We start from the raw sequence: 22501 nt of genomic DNA on the forward strand, positions 1-22501 counted from the left end.
TGAAAGGGCCAAGGGAGAAACACATAAGGAAAAATTAAAATTCCTAGAAATGAGTGACAATGAAAACACAACCACCACAGATCTATGCGATACAACATAGTTTTAGGAATTATGTTGCAGTCGGCAAAGCCAGAGCAGTGGACCCATCTAATCCCTTTGTCATGCATCAGAAGTAGAGAATGTGGACTGTGCCCTGTTGGGTTAATGCCTTGAACTGGCTCACCACATTCCCAATTTCCCTTTGCAATGACAACATATTTTTGGCATTACACATTGGATATATGCAATTTGCCTTTTGATTTCATAGGGGAATAATTAAGGGACTTCCTGGAGGGTCGAAAAGCACTGTGGATAAACTGTGTAGAGACCGAAAGACTACAGGGGTTTTGGAAGCTGAGCTAATGTATTTTTATTATGATATGTTTAAGAACCTATAGGGAATTGGGAGTGGAATATGGTGATTTGAATGATACTGGCCCCCATAAACTCACATATATGAATGTTTATTGCTGGTTAGTGGAAATATTCGGGAAGAATTATAAGATACGGATTTGTTGGAGGAGTGTATGGGATTGGGCTTTGAGGTTTCCAAATTCAACACCATCTATAGTTAACACTTTCTCTGTCTCCGACTTGCACATAAGATGTAAGCTCTCAGCCAGCTCTCTAGAAACATGGTGTCCTACCTGCTGCCGTGTACCCCAGCATAATATTCATAGACTCATGATCCTTGAAACTGTAAGCTGAAATAAACTCTTTCTTCTACAAGTTCCCTTGCTCATGGTGTCTCTTCACAGCATAGAAAAGAAACTAAGATTGGAAGGAACAGTTAAGTGAAAAATTTCTCAATAATATCCTGGAAAATAAAATTCAGACATTTACCAAAAGTGTCAGGTACCGTGATCAAGCTGGCTTGACTGCAGAGGTGCAAGAATGTTTCAACAAATACAAATGAATAAACAATTCACCACAGAAAACCAAGAACAGGAAACACATGATCACTGCAGTAGAGGCAGACAATCTCTTTGGCAAAATCCCACAGTGATTAATGCAAAAGTCCTGGAGAATCTGGGATATGGAGAAGACATACCTTAACATTATGAAGGCGATATGCAAGGCCAACAGCATCCTAACTGGAGGAAATCATAATGGATTTCCACTAAAATCAGGAATAAGTCACAGATGTTCATTCTTTTCATCTAATTCAACTAGTATGTGAAGTCTTATCCAAACAATATGACAATAGAGAGATGGAAAGGCATGTCAATATGAAAGAAAGCAGTCAGAGCATTCTCATTTGCAGGCGATATGATCCATATATAAAGACCACTATGAAACCACTAGCAAACTCCTATGGCTCATGGACACATTCACTAAAATCACAGTAAAATCAATAGAACTCCTGTATACCAACAATAAATATGACGAAAGAAGCCAAGAAAACAAACCCATTCAGAATAAAAATCTTGTAATATCTAAGGAAGTAAAGACTTGTTAAAATGAAATCATTAGGAAAAATAAAAAAAACTGAAGAAACCAGAAAATGAAGAGACCTCTCATTTTCATGTATCAGTATGATCTATATTATTATATCGAATCCTACCAGAGTCATCTACAGGTTTAAATCCATCCCATTATAATCCCATTACAGATCTTCATGGGAATGAAAAAAAATCTCAGAACTCACATGAAAGCACAAATGAGCAGGGCAGTCAGACACTGCTAAATAATAAGACAGTAAAGCACTGTGGGAGGCATCACCTTTAATGATTTCACGTTCATTTTGGGGAATAGTAAAAAAGAAAAACCAGCATGTTAATATCATGAGAGCAGTCACAGTGCCTAATGGAATAAAATTGAAGAGCCTGATATTGGCCTATGTTCTTATCAGCATTTGGGTTTTGAGAAAAAGGAAAACAAACAAACAAAACAAAAAACTCACAACCACCCCTCCCACCACCACACACAAGTGCAGTTTTCAACCTGTGGGTTGCAAGCCCTTCAGGGAACAATCACATATGAGACATACTTTATACATGCTATTTACATTACAACTCAAAACAGTAGCAACCTTACATTTATGACTTAGCAATGAAATAATTTGGTAGTTGGGGTTGGTTACCACAATGTGAAGAACTGTATTCCTTGAGTTGTTCTTGGTCATAGTATTTTTCTGCAGTAACAGAAATGTGACTGATATATAAACTGGTACCGAAGTGAGTGGAGATGTTTGTGAGGAATCTCTTGATTTTTTGGAGGAGGGTGGGAGACTTTGGATTGGGAAAACTGTTGAATTATTTAAGGAGATCTTAACAGTTCTTTTAGTTTGCCACATGGGAGACATAAGTATTGTGAGTCTGTGGAAAATAGAGCCTCTCTGATGAAACTTCAAAGGACTGCAGGAACTCTATTGGTGACTGGCTTAGAAGCAATTGATATAATTTTGGCAAACAATTTGTCTCTTTTCTGCCTGTTTACTAAGAAGTGACCTGAAGATAAATAAAAAGCTAATTGACTAATTGTTTTGAGCAAACTTCAAGGGGTAGATATCCGGTGACCTTCCTCATATGGTAGGAATGTGTGTTTGTATTTTTCATTGTTAATGTAGCCAGGACTTCCGTTAATCCTGCCACATTCAGGGTCTGGACGCATAGGAAACTGCAAGATCTCCCAGGATTTGGAAAATGTCCCAATTGTTGTAAGGTCCCCAAAACATGTTGTCACCCCACACACATTGGGAAGCAACTTAAAGGAACATGACCCCCTCATTCTCAAGAGGAAGGGTGGGTGGGTGGTTATTTGTCTGCCGTGGGCTGTGGGAAATCAGGAGAAGGGACTAAAATGACAAAATCATAGATCACTGTATCTCTATTTATACTAGAAAGCAATACCAAGTCTCAAATATTTTAGGATGGCATGGATTTTTGAATGATGATAGAATTTAAAATTGTACTTGCATAAATGATTCAATTCATTTTTAAGATATAAGTATATGCAACTTATTCACAATGTGGTGTAAAATTCTAATTTTATAAAATTACTACTGCACACTGCCGTGGATAATTAAGGAATTCAAGATAGTACTTTCCAACTATAAATAATCAGTCTTCCAGTCATGTTAGGTACTGCTTTAGTTAGGTACAGAAATAAGCTTTATTTAACTTCCTGTGTATGTTTTTAAAGTTAAGTAGGAAGTAAATCCCTTGGGAAAAAAAGCCACATTTGTCCACTGAGATAGACATTACATACAAAGGTGGTTCTCAAATCCTTTAGAGATCTGAAGAATCTGCCATTTCAGATGTCCTAATAGTTAAAGGCTTTTCACAGTGGGAGAGACCTCAACTCCTGGTAGTGTCCCCAATCTATTCTGAAAAAGATGATGGGCTCTAAAGAACCATTGGGTGAAATACTACCCACTTACCTCTACTGCTGCCAGAAAGCTGTCCAGACTGTGCAGAAGTTGATCATGGGGAAGTCTGTGTCCCAGTTTATGGAAAAAAAAATAGGATAGTCCTTCAAGTGACCTGCTTCAAAGGATTGTTGTCAGAGCTCCTGGCCCAGTGAGTTGAAGGTGGATGCCACAGTGACACAGGAATATTTGCTGACTGACTCCCAGGGTAGCCAACAATTTCTGTCATTTCTTAGGTTTGGAAGCTGTTTGCTCTGAATTTCCTTTTATTCAGGCAACATTTCTCCTCCTCAGATCTTTAATGGGGTTGAAGATTAGATAGTTAGTCTTAACCTTTTCTTGTTATGAGAATCAGAAAAGCAAACTTGTTCACCATCGTGCAGAAATGTGACAGCCAGGAACCTGGACAGGAACAGGGTGGACATGGGAGGCTCAGAAAGCAGGGCTCTATGGACAGTCCACAGCAGTATAAAAACTCCTGCGATAAACGCTCTGGCACCATAAGTCCTGAGAGAGGATGGGGATGCCAGGAGAGTGTGCGTGGTCTGCCCACTGCCTGGGACTTTTAAAAGCTTGTACCACCCCCGAGCACATAGAAGAGCTTGAGCAGAAAGAGGCCGATGCCCAGAAGCCGCTGCTGTGGTAGGAGGCAGTTATGGCGGTTGGAGGTGGGGGTAGAGGTGGAGGAGGGATGGGAGAAGACCGAGGAGTTTCCCCAAAAGACAAGAACAGACACCATCCTTACTACTCCAGAACCCACGCCAATCCCACCCCACCCCTAAAATGCCCAGTCCACTGCCAAAACTCCCCATGCCAAGCATTCACTGCTTTATCCCCACTGTGCTTATTTCTTATTTTTTTTTAACTTCTTATTTATTCTCTGTGAACCTCACATCCTGCAGCTCAACTCCATTCATCTGCCCTCCCCTCAGGTCTGCACTCCACCCTTGCATCCTGCTCTAAATCAGAGCAAAAATAATCTTCGTGTGGAAGCTGAATAAAGAAAAAGAAAAAGAAAATTTGTACGCAAAAAATGTGTCAAATTTTAAGGATGAAAGACATAAACGCTTAAATTGTTTGGAATTAATGAAAGTACATTTGGTCTCAGAAGACTTATTATGGTTAATAAATGCAAGTTATGATAGATAAGGGATACAAAGCTTAAAAAGTGATAGAAAATGATTTAGGTACAAAATTTTAGACTAATATAATTTAGATAATGAAGTACCTTCTCCAATTTTGCAAAATACGAATGGACAGAATATTGTGACAGTAATTCTTACCTGATGCATCTCATAAGTTTTCTTATTTTATCTAGCTTATTAATGTTAAATTAAAGGTATTTCTTGGAGTAAAAGGGGAAATGCTGAGGTGACCTCCCTTTGTACTAAGGTGTGTCAACTTTCAATTGTTAGTTCTGTACTGGCAGTGAGCTAAGTGCTGGCAGGATTTCTCTTGTCATTTCTATGTCCCATCATCAGGTTTGCTATTTTGTGGATGTTTGTCCTTCTCACCAGCTCAACACAAGCTAAGAGATGTATCAGGTGTTGTCTCACTGCTGACTGGATGTAATAAAGATCTGATGGCCAAGAGCTGCGTCAGGAAGTATGTGGGCAGAACTTCCAGGCATAGAGAGGGACATAGGCAGAGGCAAGCTGAAGCAGGAGATTCAGAGTAGACATGGGCAGAAAGAGATATGGAACAGACCACAGCAGAGGGCTAAAGAGCTAAGCAGCAGGTGGGTCTCAATGGTAGAAGAATAGGGTTAAATTTTAGAGAAGATGAGGGACTGCCCAGTGAAAGGCCTAAGATTCAAACTTTGTTCGAATTCTCCATGTCCCATTTACATCTCAGGCAACTCTGTGAAAATAGTACACAATACAGTATTAACATGGCTTTGAGCCTGTGGTTTGGTTACTTTTGGTCACTGTTCCTCAAGACTGCAGGAGAAGGAACAACACACAGGGCAAACACATGAAAACCATGTGCAGCTTAGAGTGGAAAAGATCACTAAGAAGTTTAGTGTCACAGCAAAGTCATGTGCTGAAGAGGAGGGTGACATAGTTAAGGAGATGAATGTTATTAACGATAAGCCTCCTGCCTCTGTACTGTAGAGATGTGGAGGGTGTCCTCAAGGCAAGACTCTTACCAATTAAAGTTCCAACTTGGAAAAGGGAGCTCAATAGATTTCGTGCTCCTACAAAGCAAGTGCATAGGGAAGCTGCTGCAGTTGTCATCCAAGCAGGCAGCTGACAGGTCAGTGCACCTCATGTGGCACGGAATTTGGAGGAAAAAAGATTTTAAGATTCAGGATGACATGAACAGGCGACTCTCGCATTTATGTTTTTATTATTTGCTGCTTGAATTAGAATGATACTCATAGTCTCATTTTTTTAGTTTTCTTTCATCACTTTATCTACATTTCCAATTTATCTCCCACTCCATGTTCCTCTACATGACCCCCTCTTCTGTCCCCCACACCCTCTCCCTATGAGATTGCTCCTCCACCTGCCAATTCACTCCCGTCTCAGAGGCCTAAGTTCCAATATCATGGTTCATGAAGCTTCCTCAGAAACAATGGTCTCCCGTCCCAGTGATCCCAGATAAGCTGGTCCTCTGCTACATATCTACCTGGAGCCATGGGCACACCCTGATTCTTTTATTAGTTACCTTAGTTAAGGTGTCTCTTCACAGCAATAGAGCAGTGACTGATAGGCTTAAATTCACTTTGCATCCCAATTTTTGTCCTTTCTCTTGTTACTTCTCTCCCACAGTTCCTCCCCAATGTCCTCACACCATCTCCTCTGAGAGAGTAGAGGAATATCCCTCAGAGTGTGCCTCCACCAAGACACATCAAGTTTTTGTAGGGCTGGTGCACCTTCTCCCACTGAGGCCAGGGAAGACACCTGAGTTAGGGAATCAGATTTCACAGACAGGCAAACCTTTGGAGATAGCCTCGGCTCCAGTTTCTTACAACAGTGTATGTAATACTGTATTAAACTTAGTAAGGTTTACTTACCTTCACCTGGCAACTCATCCTGAGAAACAGTGCTCTGGCCTGATGCTTTTGTTTTCAGCCCTATCTTCCTCTTTCTTCTGTGCTTACCACTGTAACACAGGAGAAGCTTCTAATATTCATGTTGCCAGATCTTTCCGGTCTTGGGGGATAATTCTATTCTGAGTTGTATATGGATGTAATATCTTCTTTACGTATGATGAATATATACTTCAGGAAAGGACTGCTTCCTTGTTTCTATTAAGATCTAATATGACGAAAGGATTCTGATTAATATTCCAGAATCGTAGGCCACCAGGTTGGTACGTCATCACTCACTGAAGTGAGGTGAATTTTATAACACCTTTTGGCCACCCACTTTCAATGTCATTATGTGGTATTGCCTTAGGCTCTTTTCTACATTCCCCTGCCTTTGGCTGAGTATATGTTTGAGGTCTCTCTGTGACTGTGCAAAGAAGTAAGAGCTAGGGCTGGGCCACAAAATAAGAAAGTACTTGTTCATCCAAAAACAAAAACAAAAAACAAACAACCAAAAAAAGCTCTAGGGTAAAATATCGGTGCTAGTGCTGAACTGAACTGCCGGAGGTAATTTTTTTTAAAGTAAATAACACTATCTTGGGGCTGATAATATGAATCAAATATCCTGCAACATAAGTTTGCAATGTTGCCTGCATTTTACAAATCAAGTCTGACCACCGTTTTGGTTCTTTCCAATCATGTCTGAGTGCATCATCACGGGAACCCCAAAGAAAATCAGAAATGGGTCCTTGAAGCTGATGCACAGGGCCAGTATAGACCTGAATATTACAGAGGACACCTTGATTCTTAACACAAGAAATCATTTCTCCATCCCTCTTGTCACATAATTTATGACAAGATGTCACCTTTCCTAACCTTAGCTTCTTTTCCTAAGTGCTGCTGAAGGGAAGATTTGGTGTCAAGAGGTCTGGACTCAGACCACAGGAACACTGAATTCATTTAAATAGGTGTAGTTTATTGAATGCACACCAATACAGTTCAACCAGAGCAACAGCTCACAACTGTGTACTGGACATTGCTAGGCCCAGCTCATTGCAAAATCCACATGGGCTAAAGCACAAGTGCTGGAAATGCTGCTGTCTACGGACCCTGACTCGGGTCATTTTACACACAATTGTTCCTATTTTCCTTGAATCTAATGGGTCCTATGTGAAGCTCATAGTTGGGGAACTTGTTAAGATTAACAAACCTCGTAACATACAGAACATAACAGGGTATGTGACCAGCACCACACAGTTCAATGTCAGGTTTTTTTGTTTTTTGTTAGTTTGTTTGTTGGCATCCATGATGTGGAGGCGTATTACAGAACAATAGGAAAGAGCTGGCTGCTGTGTAACAAATTTGCTGCTATTAAGGTAGGTATGGGAGCAAGACCTCAGCAACAGCCCTTAAGATGGGAAGGAGATGATGTGTTTGATACCTGAAAGGAGCTGCCTCAGCTGTGTTTCTCTGCCTGCTCAGTGCCCATTCACCATCACTCTGTCCCTGAAGAGGAACTCAAGGTCTGCCCCCTGCTGCCTGTGAGCCAGGACTAGGCACAGAAAGGCAAGGCCACAGCACTGGTTTCCAATTCCTCAGTAATGCTGGATTTCCAATAATGTACTTGTATACACAAATACAGTGTGGTAAGTTACAATATATACTAATCATTTCTTACATAGGGCAACAGTTGATTGACTACAACTAATTCTATTTAAGAAAAGAGAAAGAAACCTGGCTCTTGTGGAAATATACAAAGAAATATCTACGATGCTGGGGAATGAATTCTGCCATGGACTGAACTCAGAATGGGGGGGGGGTTGGAAGAAAGATGCATGGTTAAATAGCCCACCAGGTTCAAATTGTGTCAGATTGATTTAATCTAAGGACAAAAAGTGGAGTATCTCTGATGGCTTTCTTTTAATCCCTTGAAAGGATCCCTGGGGACTGGCCTCAGTACTTCATACTTCTTGCTGGGGCAGCAATGCTCAAGGAAGCTTGAGATTGTCATAGGCACAGTATTATGCTACATATACAGAGTAGATAATACTAAGATGTTCAGATGGTGATATCCAGTTATATATACTCTTAATGTGGACCTAAGGAAAGAGAGATCAAGGTCCTTACAATAGAAAGATCAGTTCCATTTTTTTCTACCATTCCAAACTGAACGACTGGTAGGGAGAGAATGGTAGATAATCGAGAATTGGTGGATGATGCTTTGAATGAAGTGTGGGTTTCTGCGCTGGTTTTAGACAGGGTCACAAGTATCCCATGTTGCCCTCTCCCTGACTGGCCAGGTTCACTTTGAGCTCAGATAAACCTCCTTCCACTTTCCAATAGATAGGCTTACAAGAGTGGCTTCCAAGGACTGTGAGGAAAGCATTAGCCTTTGACAGTTGAGGTGTGTAACCACAACTATAGTTTTAGCCACGTTTTCCCATGTCTACCAGCTATTTCAGATTGTTGCTGTTCTATGCCTGACAATCAAGGACACAGAAAAATAACCTGATAGAGAGCAAGGACATGGTGATCACATCCTTACCTCTTCTGTACGTTCTGGATGAGGTTTGTTAAAATCCCAATATTGCAAAAAGCTTTATATAGGGCCCATCACATCAAGGGTCACTGTGCACTGTTCTATCTAAAATGTCTAATCAGAACTAACCACCAGATAACACTTCCTGAAGTCCTCATATGAGAAGCTTGGGATTTTGTTTTGACTTTTCCTTTTCTCTGTCTTTCTTATTTTTTGCTATATAAGTTGAGAGAAAGATAGTTAGGGCCATGACTTTGCCCCCAAAATTTGAACTATGGATGTGATCAATCAATGTTAGTGTGTGCATTCTATAAAGTATTCATTTTTCACTATGATAGATGCTTTTGTGTTTGGTGTGGTGGCCATTTCCCAGTGTACAGGTGCTGGGACCTTGCTCTATCCACTTAATGATGTTTATAGCCTCATTTTAGACCTTTCTGTGCACCCCCTATATCTCTTGACTATTTTATTTTTCTGATAGAAGCTCATGGTATATCTTACTCAGGCCTGTGAGCAGTGCTCCTTTGGCGACATTGGTGCACAGAGGAGAACCCCACCACCAGCATGAGGTTCCCTTCACTGGTGGTTCCAATATTGCACTTTCCTCTGCCAACTGGTCTCCACACTTTTCCTAGCACCATAAAGATTTCAACTCTTTCTCCTAAGGAATATTCTGGCAATTGTCGATTGTTAAGCACATGACTTCATGAGTGTTCCCCTAACACACGCCCATGTTGTAACCTACCATGCAGACTATTTCTTGATGTGATTTAAAGCACCTGTACAGAATGAGACAGGAGAACTTTTGACTGCATATTCAAGCTGGTGTGAAATCTCAGGAAGTTTTAATGGCTAACATTGGTGAATGTGGACAATTTGAGTTAGGATGAGACATTTTGGGGCAAGATATCGAAGGAAACATTCATTTAGATGCATAAGAATTACTAAGGTTTTTTTATAATCAAGCCTTGAAGAAAATTTGGCTTTGGAAGCAGGAGATGCTCAGTGACTCTGCCCCAGGAAAGTCTCCTGGAAAGGGCACCTCTGCTCATGCTCAGTACAGGGAGAACATTAGCAGGGATGCAAAGTCTGCTCCCCATGACATCAGCTGTCCCTTCTTGGACATTCTATTGTCTCCTAGAGAGTTCTGGCATCCTCTGTGATGTCACCAGTGTTGTAGTGACAACCAGTGCCCTAGTTTCTCTCAGTCTGAGTCTGGCGGTTACAAGCTAAGACATGTTTTCCCGTCTTCGCAAGCGTTTTGGGAGGGGGAACGTCGATTCTGGAGAGACTAAAGTGAAGGAGTCTGGCCTTTCGTCTCAAAGTAATGATGGACAAAGACAGCACTTCTGGGGATTGTTGAGTAAGTTCTGGGCAGTGTATTTTGAGCTCCCTGTCGGGGGGCTGCAGGCTTAAGCTGACCTTTCTAGCAATGGGCCACAACAACTGGAGCATCTGAAAAGGAATTGAATTTCCATGAATATCACAATTCCTTAAAGTCAAGGATTTCAGAACTTTAGTTTCCCCAACCCCACAAGGAGTATATGGTAAGGCCAATGCTATTATCCTGTGAATTTCTGGCCTTTACTTTTACAGTGAATTTGTTAGGTTACATTGATATAATAACACGATCCGGAGTCATGGAGGGTCCACCTTTTCTGACTTTAGACAGGGCAGCAATGTACTTCACTATCATTGCTTCTTTAAATACAGTGGATATCTGACAGTAGGAACAGGGAGAGATTGTGCTCCAGGCAATAACCTTATGTTCTTAGACCTCCTCTGATTTCTTCTAACTGGCAGGGTCATCATTAGCTTTATATATTAGAGGTTGTGTGTTACACACATTTTTCTAAAATACCAAAACTGTTTGGAACATGTGGACCAAGATTCAGCCTGTAACCTATTGGAACTTCTGGGGCATTTGTTATTTCATATAGGGGAATTGATAAGTCTGTTGAACATGTCCTTCCTGGAAATGTGTTTTAAATCCAAAGTTGTTGGCCTAGAGTATCAGGGTAGGACATCTGAGTGTCTCCAATCACTCAAGTCTTGTGGATGGTGAATTTATCATCTGAGTTCTGAACCCACAGGAGTGAGGGTCCTGAAACCAAGCTGTACCCTGTTCAGTTGATGATAATCCTGGAGAAGCCATCTCCGTAGTACATGTAAGCACCTGATGTCCGGCATAAGGAACACCTGGCTGCTTACATCTCTTGGTCTCTATAGAGTAGTGGGAGAACTGAGATCCACTGAGGACGCCTCTTAAGCATAGACCAATCGCCTAGCAGTGACACTGGGTTCCAGGCTTGTTCTCCTGTTTAGGCCTAACTGTGGTCTATGTACACTCTATGCATTCTCCCCATGCAGGTTCACTTGTGTTCTTCTACCTACAGATGCTGGGAGAGAAACATCTTCCCCTGAAACTGCCCCAAGCGAGAATCAGGCCAAGAAGGAAAAAGAGAGGCTGATTAAAGAGCTGCAGCTCATTACCGAGGAGAGAAATGACCTGAGAGATCGCCTGAGGTTTCTGACAGAGAGATCCAAAAACAACAGGTATGAATCGCTCCAAACGCTCTTGTTTCATTCCTGGGTCTGCAAGGTTACCTTCATCTTATCCTATTAAGGTTTTGGGTTCTAGAAAGCTGTGCCTCCCTAACCACCCTGTGCTAAACCTCACCTCCCACATAGAGGAGATTCAGAACCTGACCCTTCCTGAGGAGCGAGATGGAAAATGGACTCATCTGCTTCCATTTATTGAAAAGCAGAACTTGTGGTCTGAATGAAGAATTCGGGGATAAAGTCAGGGAGAGTGAGTGTCTAGTGTGCATTTGCAAAGCCCTTGACAGATGGTGGCTTTGCAAGATTGTAATTGCAGTGAGTTTATGGTGAGTCTCTGTACTTGCTAGGCAGGGACTGAGTGCTGGAAGATCCAGGCAGCAGCCTGAGGGGCCTGGTCCCAAACTGTTCATCTCAATGCTTGACTAGAAGTTGTCAGGCTCAGGCCTGTTTGTTATTGTCTGTGTGTCTGTGGGAGCCCCTCGGACACAGCAATGGTGCATGCATTTCTCCTGGTTCTCACAGTGCTCTCTGTTTCCATATTTGCTTTTCTCTTTCTCTGACTCTGTTTACATTTCTCTTTTTTTTGTGGGTGTGTCTCAGTCTGTGAGTCTGTGTGTGCATACATCCAAATGCATATGCACAACTGTTATATGTTTATATTTCCCTCCACACCTGGAATATAGGAGTCTATGTCTTGGCCTGAGTATTTACCTGTAACACTTTCATGGTGATGTGAATGCTTTGTTCTGGGAGCCCCACTGTCAACAGCACAGTTCTTTGCTTATGTGGCCATGTTTGCCTGTATATTTGTATTCGTTGTGCAGATTATAATTTTGGGTTGATATATGGTCTGTTATCAGGACAGGAAAAAGGAAATCACAGGATTCTGGGTGCGTTGGGGGTGGGGGAGCATGGAGAGGTGTGGCCTAGGCTCTTGATAGTTCAACTGGCTGGACTGCAGAATTCCTCTTGATTGAATAAAGGGAGCCAGGGAACCCTCTATCTGGATGCCGAGATTCTGGTGTGCTGGAGGCAGAAAAACATGTTTCTGAAGCTGAAGAAGGTCCAATATGTAGAATTCAGAAGGTGTCCTTCCAGGACTGGTGTAGTACAGGACCCACCCTGAGTTCATATCTTCCTAAATGCTGATATTCATTGTATTCTATCATTTGGGTCCAGGCCACACTTCAGGCCAAATGCATATTATGAAGACCTGGAGAGAATGGAGGAGGCGGTCATGTCAATTCTGCACAACTTAGAGATGGAGAACACTGAGATCCATGAGAACAACCATAAGCTGAAGAAGGAGATTACCTTCTCTAGGTAAGTCCTGGTCAGAAAGGCTGTCACCTGTGGAATGGCCATTTCTGACTTCTTTGTTCTGGATTGGACGGTCTTCAGCTCTGGTTCTATCTCTTGTGCTGTTTACACATCAGTGTGCCAGGGTCATCAGGACTCAGTTTTCAGTTTCATAAAAGACTGTTACTCATCCCAGGATTGTCTAGGCATCTTCAGAAGGCTCTAGATAGAACAGCACTGATTGAAGTCAGCAGAACGTTATTAGGCTGACCTGGGCCTCTGGGGTCATACCAGGTTACACAACACTCAGTGTGTGGAACACAGGGTTAGCATGACCTTCTCTTGGTTCTACTGACCTCTTTTGCGGGTGTTTGCCAACTACTAATTGATGTTGCCCCATGCATTGGGCTTTCATGGATAGTTGTAGATCCATGTTCTTTTTGAGAGATGTGGACACTAATTGGTGCTCGGGCCAAGCAAACAATTTATTCTTCCCTGAATTAACTCTTTGTGGTTTGTGCAGCAGCATTATGTGTATCGAGATGTATTTTATTAAGTCTTCATGGGTATCTGGGACCTGGTAGAGTTAGTGGGACTTGGGAGTAGGAATGGGAGAAAGGGGCAGCATGATCTTACTATGCAGACTGTATTTCCAGAAACCTGCTCAGCCAGCTCCTGATGGAGAACACATGTAGGAAGAAGTTGGTCCCACGGAAGCAGGGGAGCAAGGAGGGACATCTTGAGTGTGCACTGAACCAGAAATATTTGGTTGACTTCAACAAGAAAGATAAAGACCAGCAACGTCCAGACCCAGCATCATCAGGTACGGATGAGCAGCTGTTAGCTTAACAATATCTGATAAAATTTGCCAATTTGATACATCTTTGCTCTCTCCTACCACCTTTCTAATTTACACACACAACCCGCCAACCACCTCATGTAATGGAATTGTTCATTGCTCTGCCTATTCACAAGTATTCTGGGAAGTCAACCACTTTTCAGAGACTGAATTATTTTGCAAGTATATTTTGCTGCTCTTTTTGAAGCTGCATTATAGAAATGGTGACAGATCAATAACATATCACATTATTGCACATGCACGTGATAGATTGGATGCTATGTAGAGTTTTGAACAAGTTCTTGGTTCTTGACAAATGTCAAGTTTTCATGTGACTTCTTGTGTAGGAAGCACCTTTCCGGGATAAGAACCAAGTGCAAATGTCAAATTAGTACTTGTCATTGGCTTTAACCTTGGTGACATATGGACATCTCCTTTCTTCCTGCAACCCAATGAGGTCCCTTCCATTGCCCTGTTCTTGGTTTGCACTGGTATATGTCTGGGTCCCATATTGGCAGCCCACATTACTGTGAGGCTCTCTGGAGATTTTCCCTGCCCACAGAGTTAGCAACAATGATATCAGTTAAAAGGTCCATGTTGACTGTCCAGTAGAACTGAGGTGTTAGAAGGCAGCATTCTGACAGCTGGCTTGCGTTTCACCACCAAATCAGTGTCTGAAAAACTGCCTTGCTCTTCCAGGTCTCAGAAAGTGCAAGAGAGCTGGAATTGGACACACAGCAGTAAGAGAGCTTCCTGAAGAATAAGTTGCTTTCTCAGGAGTCCCTGATGACAAACATCCTGAACGGTAACAACAATTTTTGGATGAGTATTCTTCCTCAGAGTTAATTTGTCATTTCTTAGAAACCCTAAATTTATATAACACTAAGCCAGCCTGACTGATTGAGGTCTTACTCACTTTCTTCTTCAGAAAACACCACTTGAGAGACAACTTGGGGGACCGCCTTTCATTATGTGTGCTAGAGGAGAAACAGCAATACATCTGTGCTTCTAAATGTTCGTTAAGAATATGCTGTTTAGAAATATTTTTGTTATGATTTTAATTGAAGTTTTCTTTTTGTTGTTTCATATTTATATGTTCTTGTTACTGTTTTTCACTTTCCAATATTTTTAAATATTTTTATTCATTCATTTTAATCCTGTTTTGTTGTAAAAATGTATTCATTATGAATAAATATTGATTTCTATCTCTTGACTCTTAAGACCATCATTCTTATTCAAGGGTTCTGTCCCCTCCTGAGGGCTTAGAACTGACAGCTAGAGATGGATCTCTGCATGTTCCATGGAGCCTGGGCTAATAAGTGAATTCAGAGTCACCAAGGGGTACTCAGTGTGACAGTGTCTTTTGTGTGGATAATGTGGCTTTTTCTCGGCACACACTTTATTATATAATCACTGACATGCTTTACCCAATTGTTAGGGTCCATGTGGTTCTTCTGAGAGAGCAGCAGATGCCCTACCCTGTGAGTCATCACCACAGCTCCTGCAGGTGGCTTCTGTTATTCCACATGAGGTCCTGTATTAGGTGGACAGGATCACCTCCAATTAAATAGAGAGATCTCAGGAGATGTGTTTTCACAGTGACCTTACTGAGCCGTGCATGCTCAACGTGTTAGGTTGCCAGGCATCCGTACAGGGCTCTGGTGTTCCCACTGCTCATTGTGGGTCAGGATCATCCTCCAGCATCACTTAGTTTCCATATTAGAGCAGATCTTTCAACTGTTATAAATGATGACCATATGTATTGTGCACAACTGATAAAATACAGAAAAGAAGCTAGCTTCTTCTAGACCAACTTGGCATAATCAGTTTTTTGATTGTTAGCAAGAAAATTATTTTAATCTGAGCCATTTAGGGAGGAACCTCAAGAGCATACATAGTGAATGTAGCCTGCAGCTGTGAACACAGGTTTCTTCTGGAGAGCAGGCCTGTGCAAGCCCAGAACCTAGGTGGGACAGTTCAAGCTACCCTTTTTCCATGGCCAATCTGAGATCGTATTGAGAATGTATTTTTTCCAGTGACTGATTTCCAATTTATGGAATTGAACTAACTTACTGAGAGTGGAGGTGACTCAGAGAGTTAAAGTACAGAAGGAATAATCCAGAATGTCCACAAAAGCTTGCTGTCACCCCAGGGCTTTTAAAAGCTCAGCAGCTAGAGAAGCAATGTAGAATTTCGTTATTCTCATGCTTAGGTCTAGTCATTCATTATAAGCTGACCATGACACAAAAAGTGTCCTCTGTGTCATGATAGAAACTAGTTGTAACTAGATTCACCCCACACTATCACATCACTACCGTATTTGAGGTTCTCAGTTACTATCTAAGAACCTGGAAGAGACCTGGGTCTTGCTACACAAACTCATGATTTATGTCTTCATGACACTGTGTGCTTTGTTCTGTTAATTCTACCATTGGCATACAACACCTTGGATACTTTGTACTAACATCTGTGACATGAGACAATAGTTCATGTCATGCCTAACCTAATAAACTGTCCTTAGAGTACAGTGTAGACCAGGGGCCTTCTTTTCCTATGAGATAGCAAACCATTTCCAGTCTTCAGTCAAGACTGACAGCCATTGTCCAGTGCCTGCCTTGAGATGTCCACATTTTCACCTGAGAATCTTCATCCAGGCTGCTCTGTAATCTTGTCGAAGATTAATTGTGTTCCATCCCTAGGATTTAATTCAGTGTCCCTGTACTTACCCGACATGCTCAAAGCTGTAGGTCCTACCCTAACCCTGTGTTCCTTAGAGAGAAAGAAAATAAAGAACCACATTGCACTTGAAGTTTCTCCTCCAACAAAAGTTGAGCCTGCATAGGGCCTTTAAGTAACTCTAAGCCCCAGCTTCCCCACAACTCCCTCCATTGATTCCATTATTGATGTGTTTCATAACTGCTCACTTTATTTTTGGTGTGTAAAGAATGTGCACCATGTCAGTAAAGGCGGTGTGCGTTTGTGTGTGTGTGTCTGTGTGTGTGTGTGTGTGTGTGTGTGTGTGTGTGTGTAGTCCCTAGTGAAAACTGTCCAGGTGCAGGCAGACTCATGTTACTACTGTCTCATGGCACGCAGGGAGCACTGAAATCGTGGGCTACTTTAATACAGCCTAAACCGCGCTGTGCATGGTTTGCAGTGAGATTGTGATGTCATCCCCACTACAGAGAGAAGCATAAGCTTCATTATTACATGCTGCTCTTAACAAGGTGAGGCAAAGCCTCATCTTATAGAGTGTGTGGTAGGATTTGATGGCAGGAAATTAATTCAAGGCTCAAATCAAATCAATCAATTACAAACAAGGAGAAAAATACAAAGAGTCAAGGGAACCACGAGCTGTTTGTAGGTTTTTTTGTTTCTTTGTTGGTTTGTTTGCTTGCTTTTTTTTTGTTTCCTTTTTTTTTTTTCTTTTTTTGTTGAGAATATCCACCAGACACACAACCTGTTCCTGAAACAAACTGCACACCAGAGAGACAATACCAAAACTGACAAAATTAGAAATGAAAAGGGGGATATAACAATAGACAATGAACAAATTCAACAATCCTCCCTGGTTTGAGTGCCCTGGGGAAGTTGGGAAGCCACTTTTCCCTGTCCTGTGTGACTTTCCCTGCATAGTGAGCTCTCCTGCAGGAGATACTGTCACATGCTTCTTTAAAAGCACCTGTTCCTCAGATCCAGATCAGCTGTGAAAACAGGTTGGGGGGAGGGTAGCAATGGGGGAGGGTTGGGAGGGGAACACCCATAAGGAAGGGGAGGGGGGAGGGGGATGTTTGCCCGGAAACCAAAGAATTATTATTAAGTATTAAATAAATTTAAAAAAAAAAGAAAGAAATGTCCTGGGGACAGTGATTTCAGATTGTGCCTTCAGCCAGGAATCTCTGTTGCCATTAAGGCAAGCAGACTTGGGCCTCCTAAACTTGTCACTACATCAGGGTGTCTCTGCTCTCACACCTGCATCAGGTCCTCCTCAGATGAAGGCTTCTCAAAAAAAAGTATATAAAGCAATGTTTCTCAACCTGTGGGGAGCTACCACTCACAAAGATTTATATCAGATACCTTGCACATTATAACTTATAAGAGTAGCAATATTAGTTATGAAGTAGCAATGGAATAATTTTGTGATGGGGGTCACCACAGCAAGAAGAGCTGCATTAAAGGGTTACATCATTAGGAGGGATTTGAACCACTGCCATAGAAGCTGACAGATGGGAGCAGACTCCTCATGTGAGTAGAGACCCATGGCAAGGGATACTGTGTCCCACCCTAGAACCCAGAGGCAGAATCTACCCCAGGAGTCTGTGGGTCACCTTGTCTTAAATTCTCCCAGGGTCAAGAATAGCATTGATCATCTCAGCAGAGTCAGCTTGCACAGCCCACATCAGGCCCATGGCTTCCCTTTACAGAGAAGGATGTAGGTCTAAGTGACAGTCAGTGAGACTGAGGGGACCCTGATACTCATTTGCTTTGAGCTGTGGTTTCTTCACCTGTAAAATGGACGTGTTTCTGCTGAATTGGGTTGTTGTGGAGATTAACAGAACATACAACCTGCTCAGTGTCTGCCTGGCATGGACCCTGCTGGTTAAATGGAAGCTGTCGATGGTGATGCATTTAAAAGTAGAATCTCGAGCCCCATAGTGTTAGATGCCGGACCCCATACAAGAGTTGTAAGCATTTTGTGATGCTAAGACCACTTCAGGTTAAAACCAAAGGCTCTTGTTTTAAATTTAAAAAAAAATCAAGTATAAACTGCCAATATGAAATAATCATAATCAGAATTGAGCTAATTCCTGGAAGTCATTTAGCTTTACATTTTCTGCTTCTATTTCCAAGGCATCTAGAGTAGCACAGTACGAGATCCTAAAGTCTTCTATTATGATGCTACTCATTCATTCCTCTCTCCATGAGGACTTCTCAGGTGACTTAAGAAAACCTGATTTCCTTTCAGATTGTCCCGAGCTGGTATGATCTCTCTGTCCATGGCCCTTGACAAAAGCTGCAGAGCCAATGTGTTGTTTGACAACACAACATTTCCAGACATCAATTTTACCAATGAAGTCTCAGGAGTCAGATGCTGAATTCAAGTAAAGCTCCCAACTGTCCTTCCTAATTCACTGTTCCCCCAGAGGAAGAGCATTGTAGCTCCCTCTGCACGCTTTCTTAAAAATCCTTCAACTCAAAGACTTTCCATTGCCCTAGTTATCTTAATTTCCTATCAAGTTGTGCCTTGATCTGCTCTAGACCTAAGTGCCCTTTAGCTTTGCAGTAAAGGTGTGAGGTAGGTGAGCTGAACAGTAATAAAGTCCATGTTCACAGTAAACAAAGAGCTCTTGCATTAAATGTCTGTGCCCTGGCGATGCTATACCACACAATAGTTTTTCATTAAATAATACATTAATGGAGATCACAGTGTGATCAAATATTTTGTAACATAACTTAGTAATGTTCTCTCTATTACATAAGTCAAGTACTATCCTGTGTATTCTGGCCTTTTTCTGTCATGTCTGTGTGCATCACCATGGGAATCCCAAGGAACATCAATCCTGGGCTTTTGAAACTGTTGTATAGGGCCAACCGGGGACCAAAACCACCCAGGAGAATACTGATACTTGACGCACATAAAGTCACCTCCCTATTTTCATATAGATTATGGCAAGAGGTCACCACTGCTGACCATGTCTCATTATCCAACATGCTACTAAATGGAAGAGTTGGGGTAAAGGAGGTCACCCACAAAGCACAAAATAAAGCTCATCTCAGATAAACATGTATGGTTTATAGAATCCAAACATCCGTGGATTTCAGGACACAATTAAAAGTCCAAACACAAGGATAAGAGACATAGAAGAGAATTGAGATTTCTAGTTCATAGGTCCAGTAAACATCTTCAACATATCATAGCAGAAAACTTCCATAAGGTAAAGAAATTAAAGGCCATAAAGGTACAGGAAGCCTACAGAACGCAAATTAATTTAACCAGAAAAATTTGCTCCATTCACATAATAATTAAAACACTAAATACACAGATAAAAGAAAGAATATTATACAGGGTAAGGTATAAATATCTACTAAGAAATTAATTCAGACCTATCTGAATTACACCAGACTGCTCAACGGAGACTGAAAGAGCCAAAAAATCCTGGACAGATGTAATGCAGACCCAGGTTCTTATTCCCAGCATAATTCGCAATCACCATGAATGGAGAAACCAAGATATTTTATGAAAAATACAAATTTAAACTAAGAAAGCATAACCGAGGATAATAGGAGGAAAAATCCAAGACAATGAGCTAAACTATACCCAAGAATAAACAAGAAATTAATCACCTCACAATAATTTCAAAAATAAGAAGAGAAGCACCCAAACATAATTTCACCTACAACCAGAAAAAGAAGAGACAGCAGCAACCATTGGTCTTTAATATCTAACCAGACCCTCTGTCACCAATCCCCCAGTTCCTAGGGACAAAACTGCCAGCAAAAGTGTATACAAGGATGGGTCTATGGTTCTAGGTAACTGTGTAGAAGAGGACTGACTTAAGAGGCATCCATGTGGGGAGAGGCCATTGACTACACAGAGGCCTGTTGCCCCACCAAAAGGAGATCCTGGAGTTGTGAGGTGGGAATGGATATGTGTGGGTGGGGGAGCACTGTGATATGGGCAAAGCTGAGCAGAAATGGGATGTAAGATTTGATGAGGGCAGTCTGGAAAGCAGGAAAACATTTGAAATATAAATAAATAAAATAACCAATTAATAAAAAAATAGCCTAAAATAAAGTAGAAAGTGAAAAGATAAAAGAAAACTTACACCAAAACAAAACTAAAGAAATCCCTGTAGTGTATTAGTCTAATTCTGCTTTTATTTAATGCTAATTTGTAGAACTCAAGACTGGTTAACCCCCAAACGCTGACCCTGCTCCCAGTTAACTGTGATCATAAAGAAGCCAACAGCCAACAGCTGCACAGCAGAGAGATGGGGGAGGTGAGCTTTGAGGGCTTTGCTAGAGAGGATCATGAGGAGGGAAGAAGGAAGAAGAAGCTGCCAGAGAATAAAGGAAGAACGTGTGTGATGGAGAGGAGAGAGGAAGAGGACAGCAGCCATGGTTAAGGGAGAGGAGAGCCTGGTCCTGAGGGCTGTCCAAGGGGAACAAAGAGCAGCCAAGATGCTACACAGTCAGTAAGAGTTGAGCGTTATTGTTTAGAAGGTAGATCTGATACCATGGAGGGCAGGCAGCTGCCCAGCTACTGTGCTGACTAACGCACACTAAAAATAAATTTAACACAATATGTATAACCAGTAAGACAGCTCTGTAGAGGATCCTAAAAGGAATACTTTAGCTTGAAGGGAAGCATAAACTATTAGAGAAAACAGGAAATGATTTAATAAAACTACAACAGTCAATCAAAAGAATCCAATAAAAACCACAAAAATTAACAAAATGACAACATTTAATACATAGGTTTAAATAATATTTGCACGTCACTAAACTCAATTCCCCAGTAAACACACATACATTTAGCAAGAAACATGATCACCATCATGATAGATATAGAGGATATACTAGGGAAACAGACCTAAGACACAGGTCCCTATGGCGATTCTATGCAATTTCTCTATCAATAAAAACCACCAAGCTCTAGAGGTAAATGTCTGTGTTAGTGCTGACCTACACCACCAGACGTACATTTTTTTAAGTAAATAACAAATCTTGGGGCTTACAATGTAATCAAATATCCTGAAACATGAGTTTGCAGTGTTCCCTACATTTTTTAAATCAAGCACTTTGACTACCATTTTGGTTGTTTCCAATCCTGACTGAGTGCATCATCACGGGAATCCCAAGGAAAATCAGAAATGGGTTCTTGAAGCTGTTGCACAGGGCCAGTATAGACCTAAGTGCCACAGAGGAAACCTTGATTCTTATCACAAGGGATCATTTCACCATCCCTCTTGTCACATAACTTATGGCAAGGTGTCACCTCTCCTGACCTTAGCTTCTTCTCCTAAATGCTGCCAAAGGGAAGATTTGGTGTCAAGGGGTCTGGATTCAAACCACACCAACACTGAATTCATGTAAATAGGTGTAGTTTATTGAATGCACACACCAATACAGTTCAACCAGAGCAACAGCTCACAACTGGGTACTGGACATTGCTAGGCCCAGCTCATTGCAAGATCCACGTGGGCTCACGCCCAAGTGCTGGATGCTGCTGTCTATGTCCCTGACTCAGGCCATTTTCCTCATAATTGTTCCTATTTTCCTTGAATCTCATGGGTCCTATGTGAAGCTTATAGTTGGGGAATTTGTTAATAATAACAAACCTCATAACATAGAGAACAAAACAGGGTATGTGACCAGCACCACACAGTTCAGTGTCAGGTTTTTTTTGTTTTTCTTTTGTTAGTTTGTTTCTTGGCATCCATGATGTGGAGGCGTATTACAGCACAATAGGAAAGAGCTGGCTGCTGTGTAACAAATTCGCTGCTGTTAAGGTAGCTATGGGGGCAAGACCTCAGCAGTAGCCCTTAAGATGGGAAGGAGATGATGTGTTTGATAACTGAAAGGGGCTGCCTCAACTGTGTTGCTCTGCCTGCTCAGAGCCCATTCAACATCACTCTGTCCCTGAAGAGGAACTCAAGGTCTGCCCCCTGCTGCCTGTGAGCCAGGAAGAGGCACAGAAGGGCAAGGACAAAGCGCTGGTTTCCAATTCCTCAATAATGCTGGATTGTCAATAACGTACTTGTATACACAAATACAGTGTGGTAAGTTACAATAGATACTAATCATTTCTTACATGCGGCA

At 41.6% G+C, this 22501-nt stretch overlaps 2 protein-coding genes across 4 annotated transcripts in view; both read left to right on the forward strand.

The window, feature by feature from the left end:
• The window catches only part of LOC134483188 (uncharacterized), a 341330-nt gene that overhangs the window by 150117 nt on the left and 168712 nt on the right, over positions 1–22501 (forward strand). The window lies entirely within an intron of this gene.
• On the forward strand, positions 10179–17203 carry LOC134483193 (centrosomal protein of 135 kDa-like). Of its 2 annotated transcripts, XR_010060070.1 has the most exons (4): positions 10179–10345; positions 11379–11538; positions 12724–14486; positions 14610–17203. XR_010060070.1 is itself a non-coding variant. In XM_063278464.1 (3 exons), the coding sequence occupies exons 1-3, from the start codon at positions 10219–10221 to the stop codon at positions 12869–12871; spliced, it is 435 nt and encodes a 144-aa protein (XP_063134534.1). In that variant the 5' UTR covers positions 10186–10218; the 3' UTR covers positions 12872–17203. The 2 variants fall into 2 exon arrangements, 1 of the variants encoding a protein (XP_063134534.1); XM_063278464.1 differs by having other exon boundaries at positions 10186–10345; positions 12724–17203.

Source organism: Rattus norvegicus, chromosome 19, assembly GCF_036323735.1.
Source record: "Rattus norvegicus strain BN/NHsdMcwi chromosome 19, GRCr8, whole genome shotgun sequence".
Classification (NCBI taxonomy): domain Eukaryota; kingdom Metazoa; phylum Chordata; class Mammalia; order Rodentia; family Muridae; genus Rattus; species Rattus norvegicus.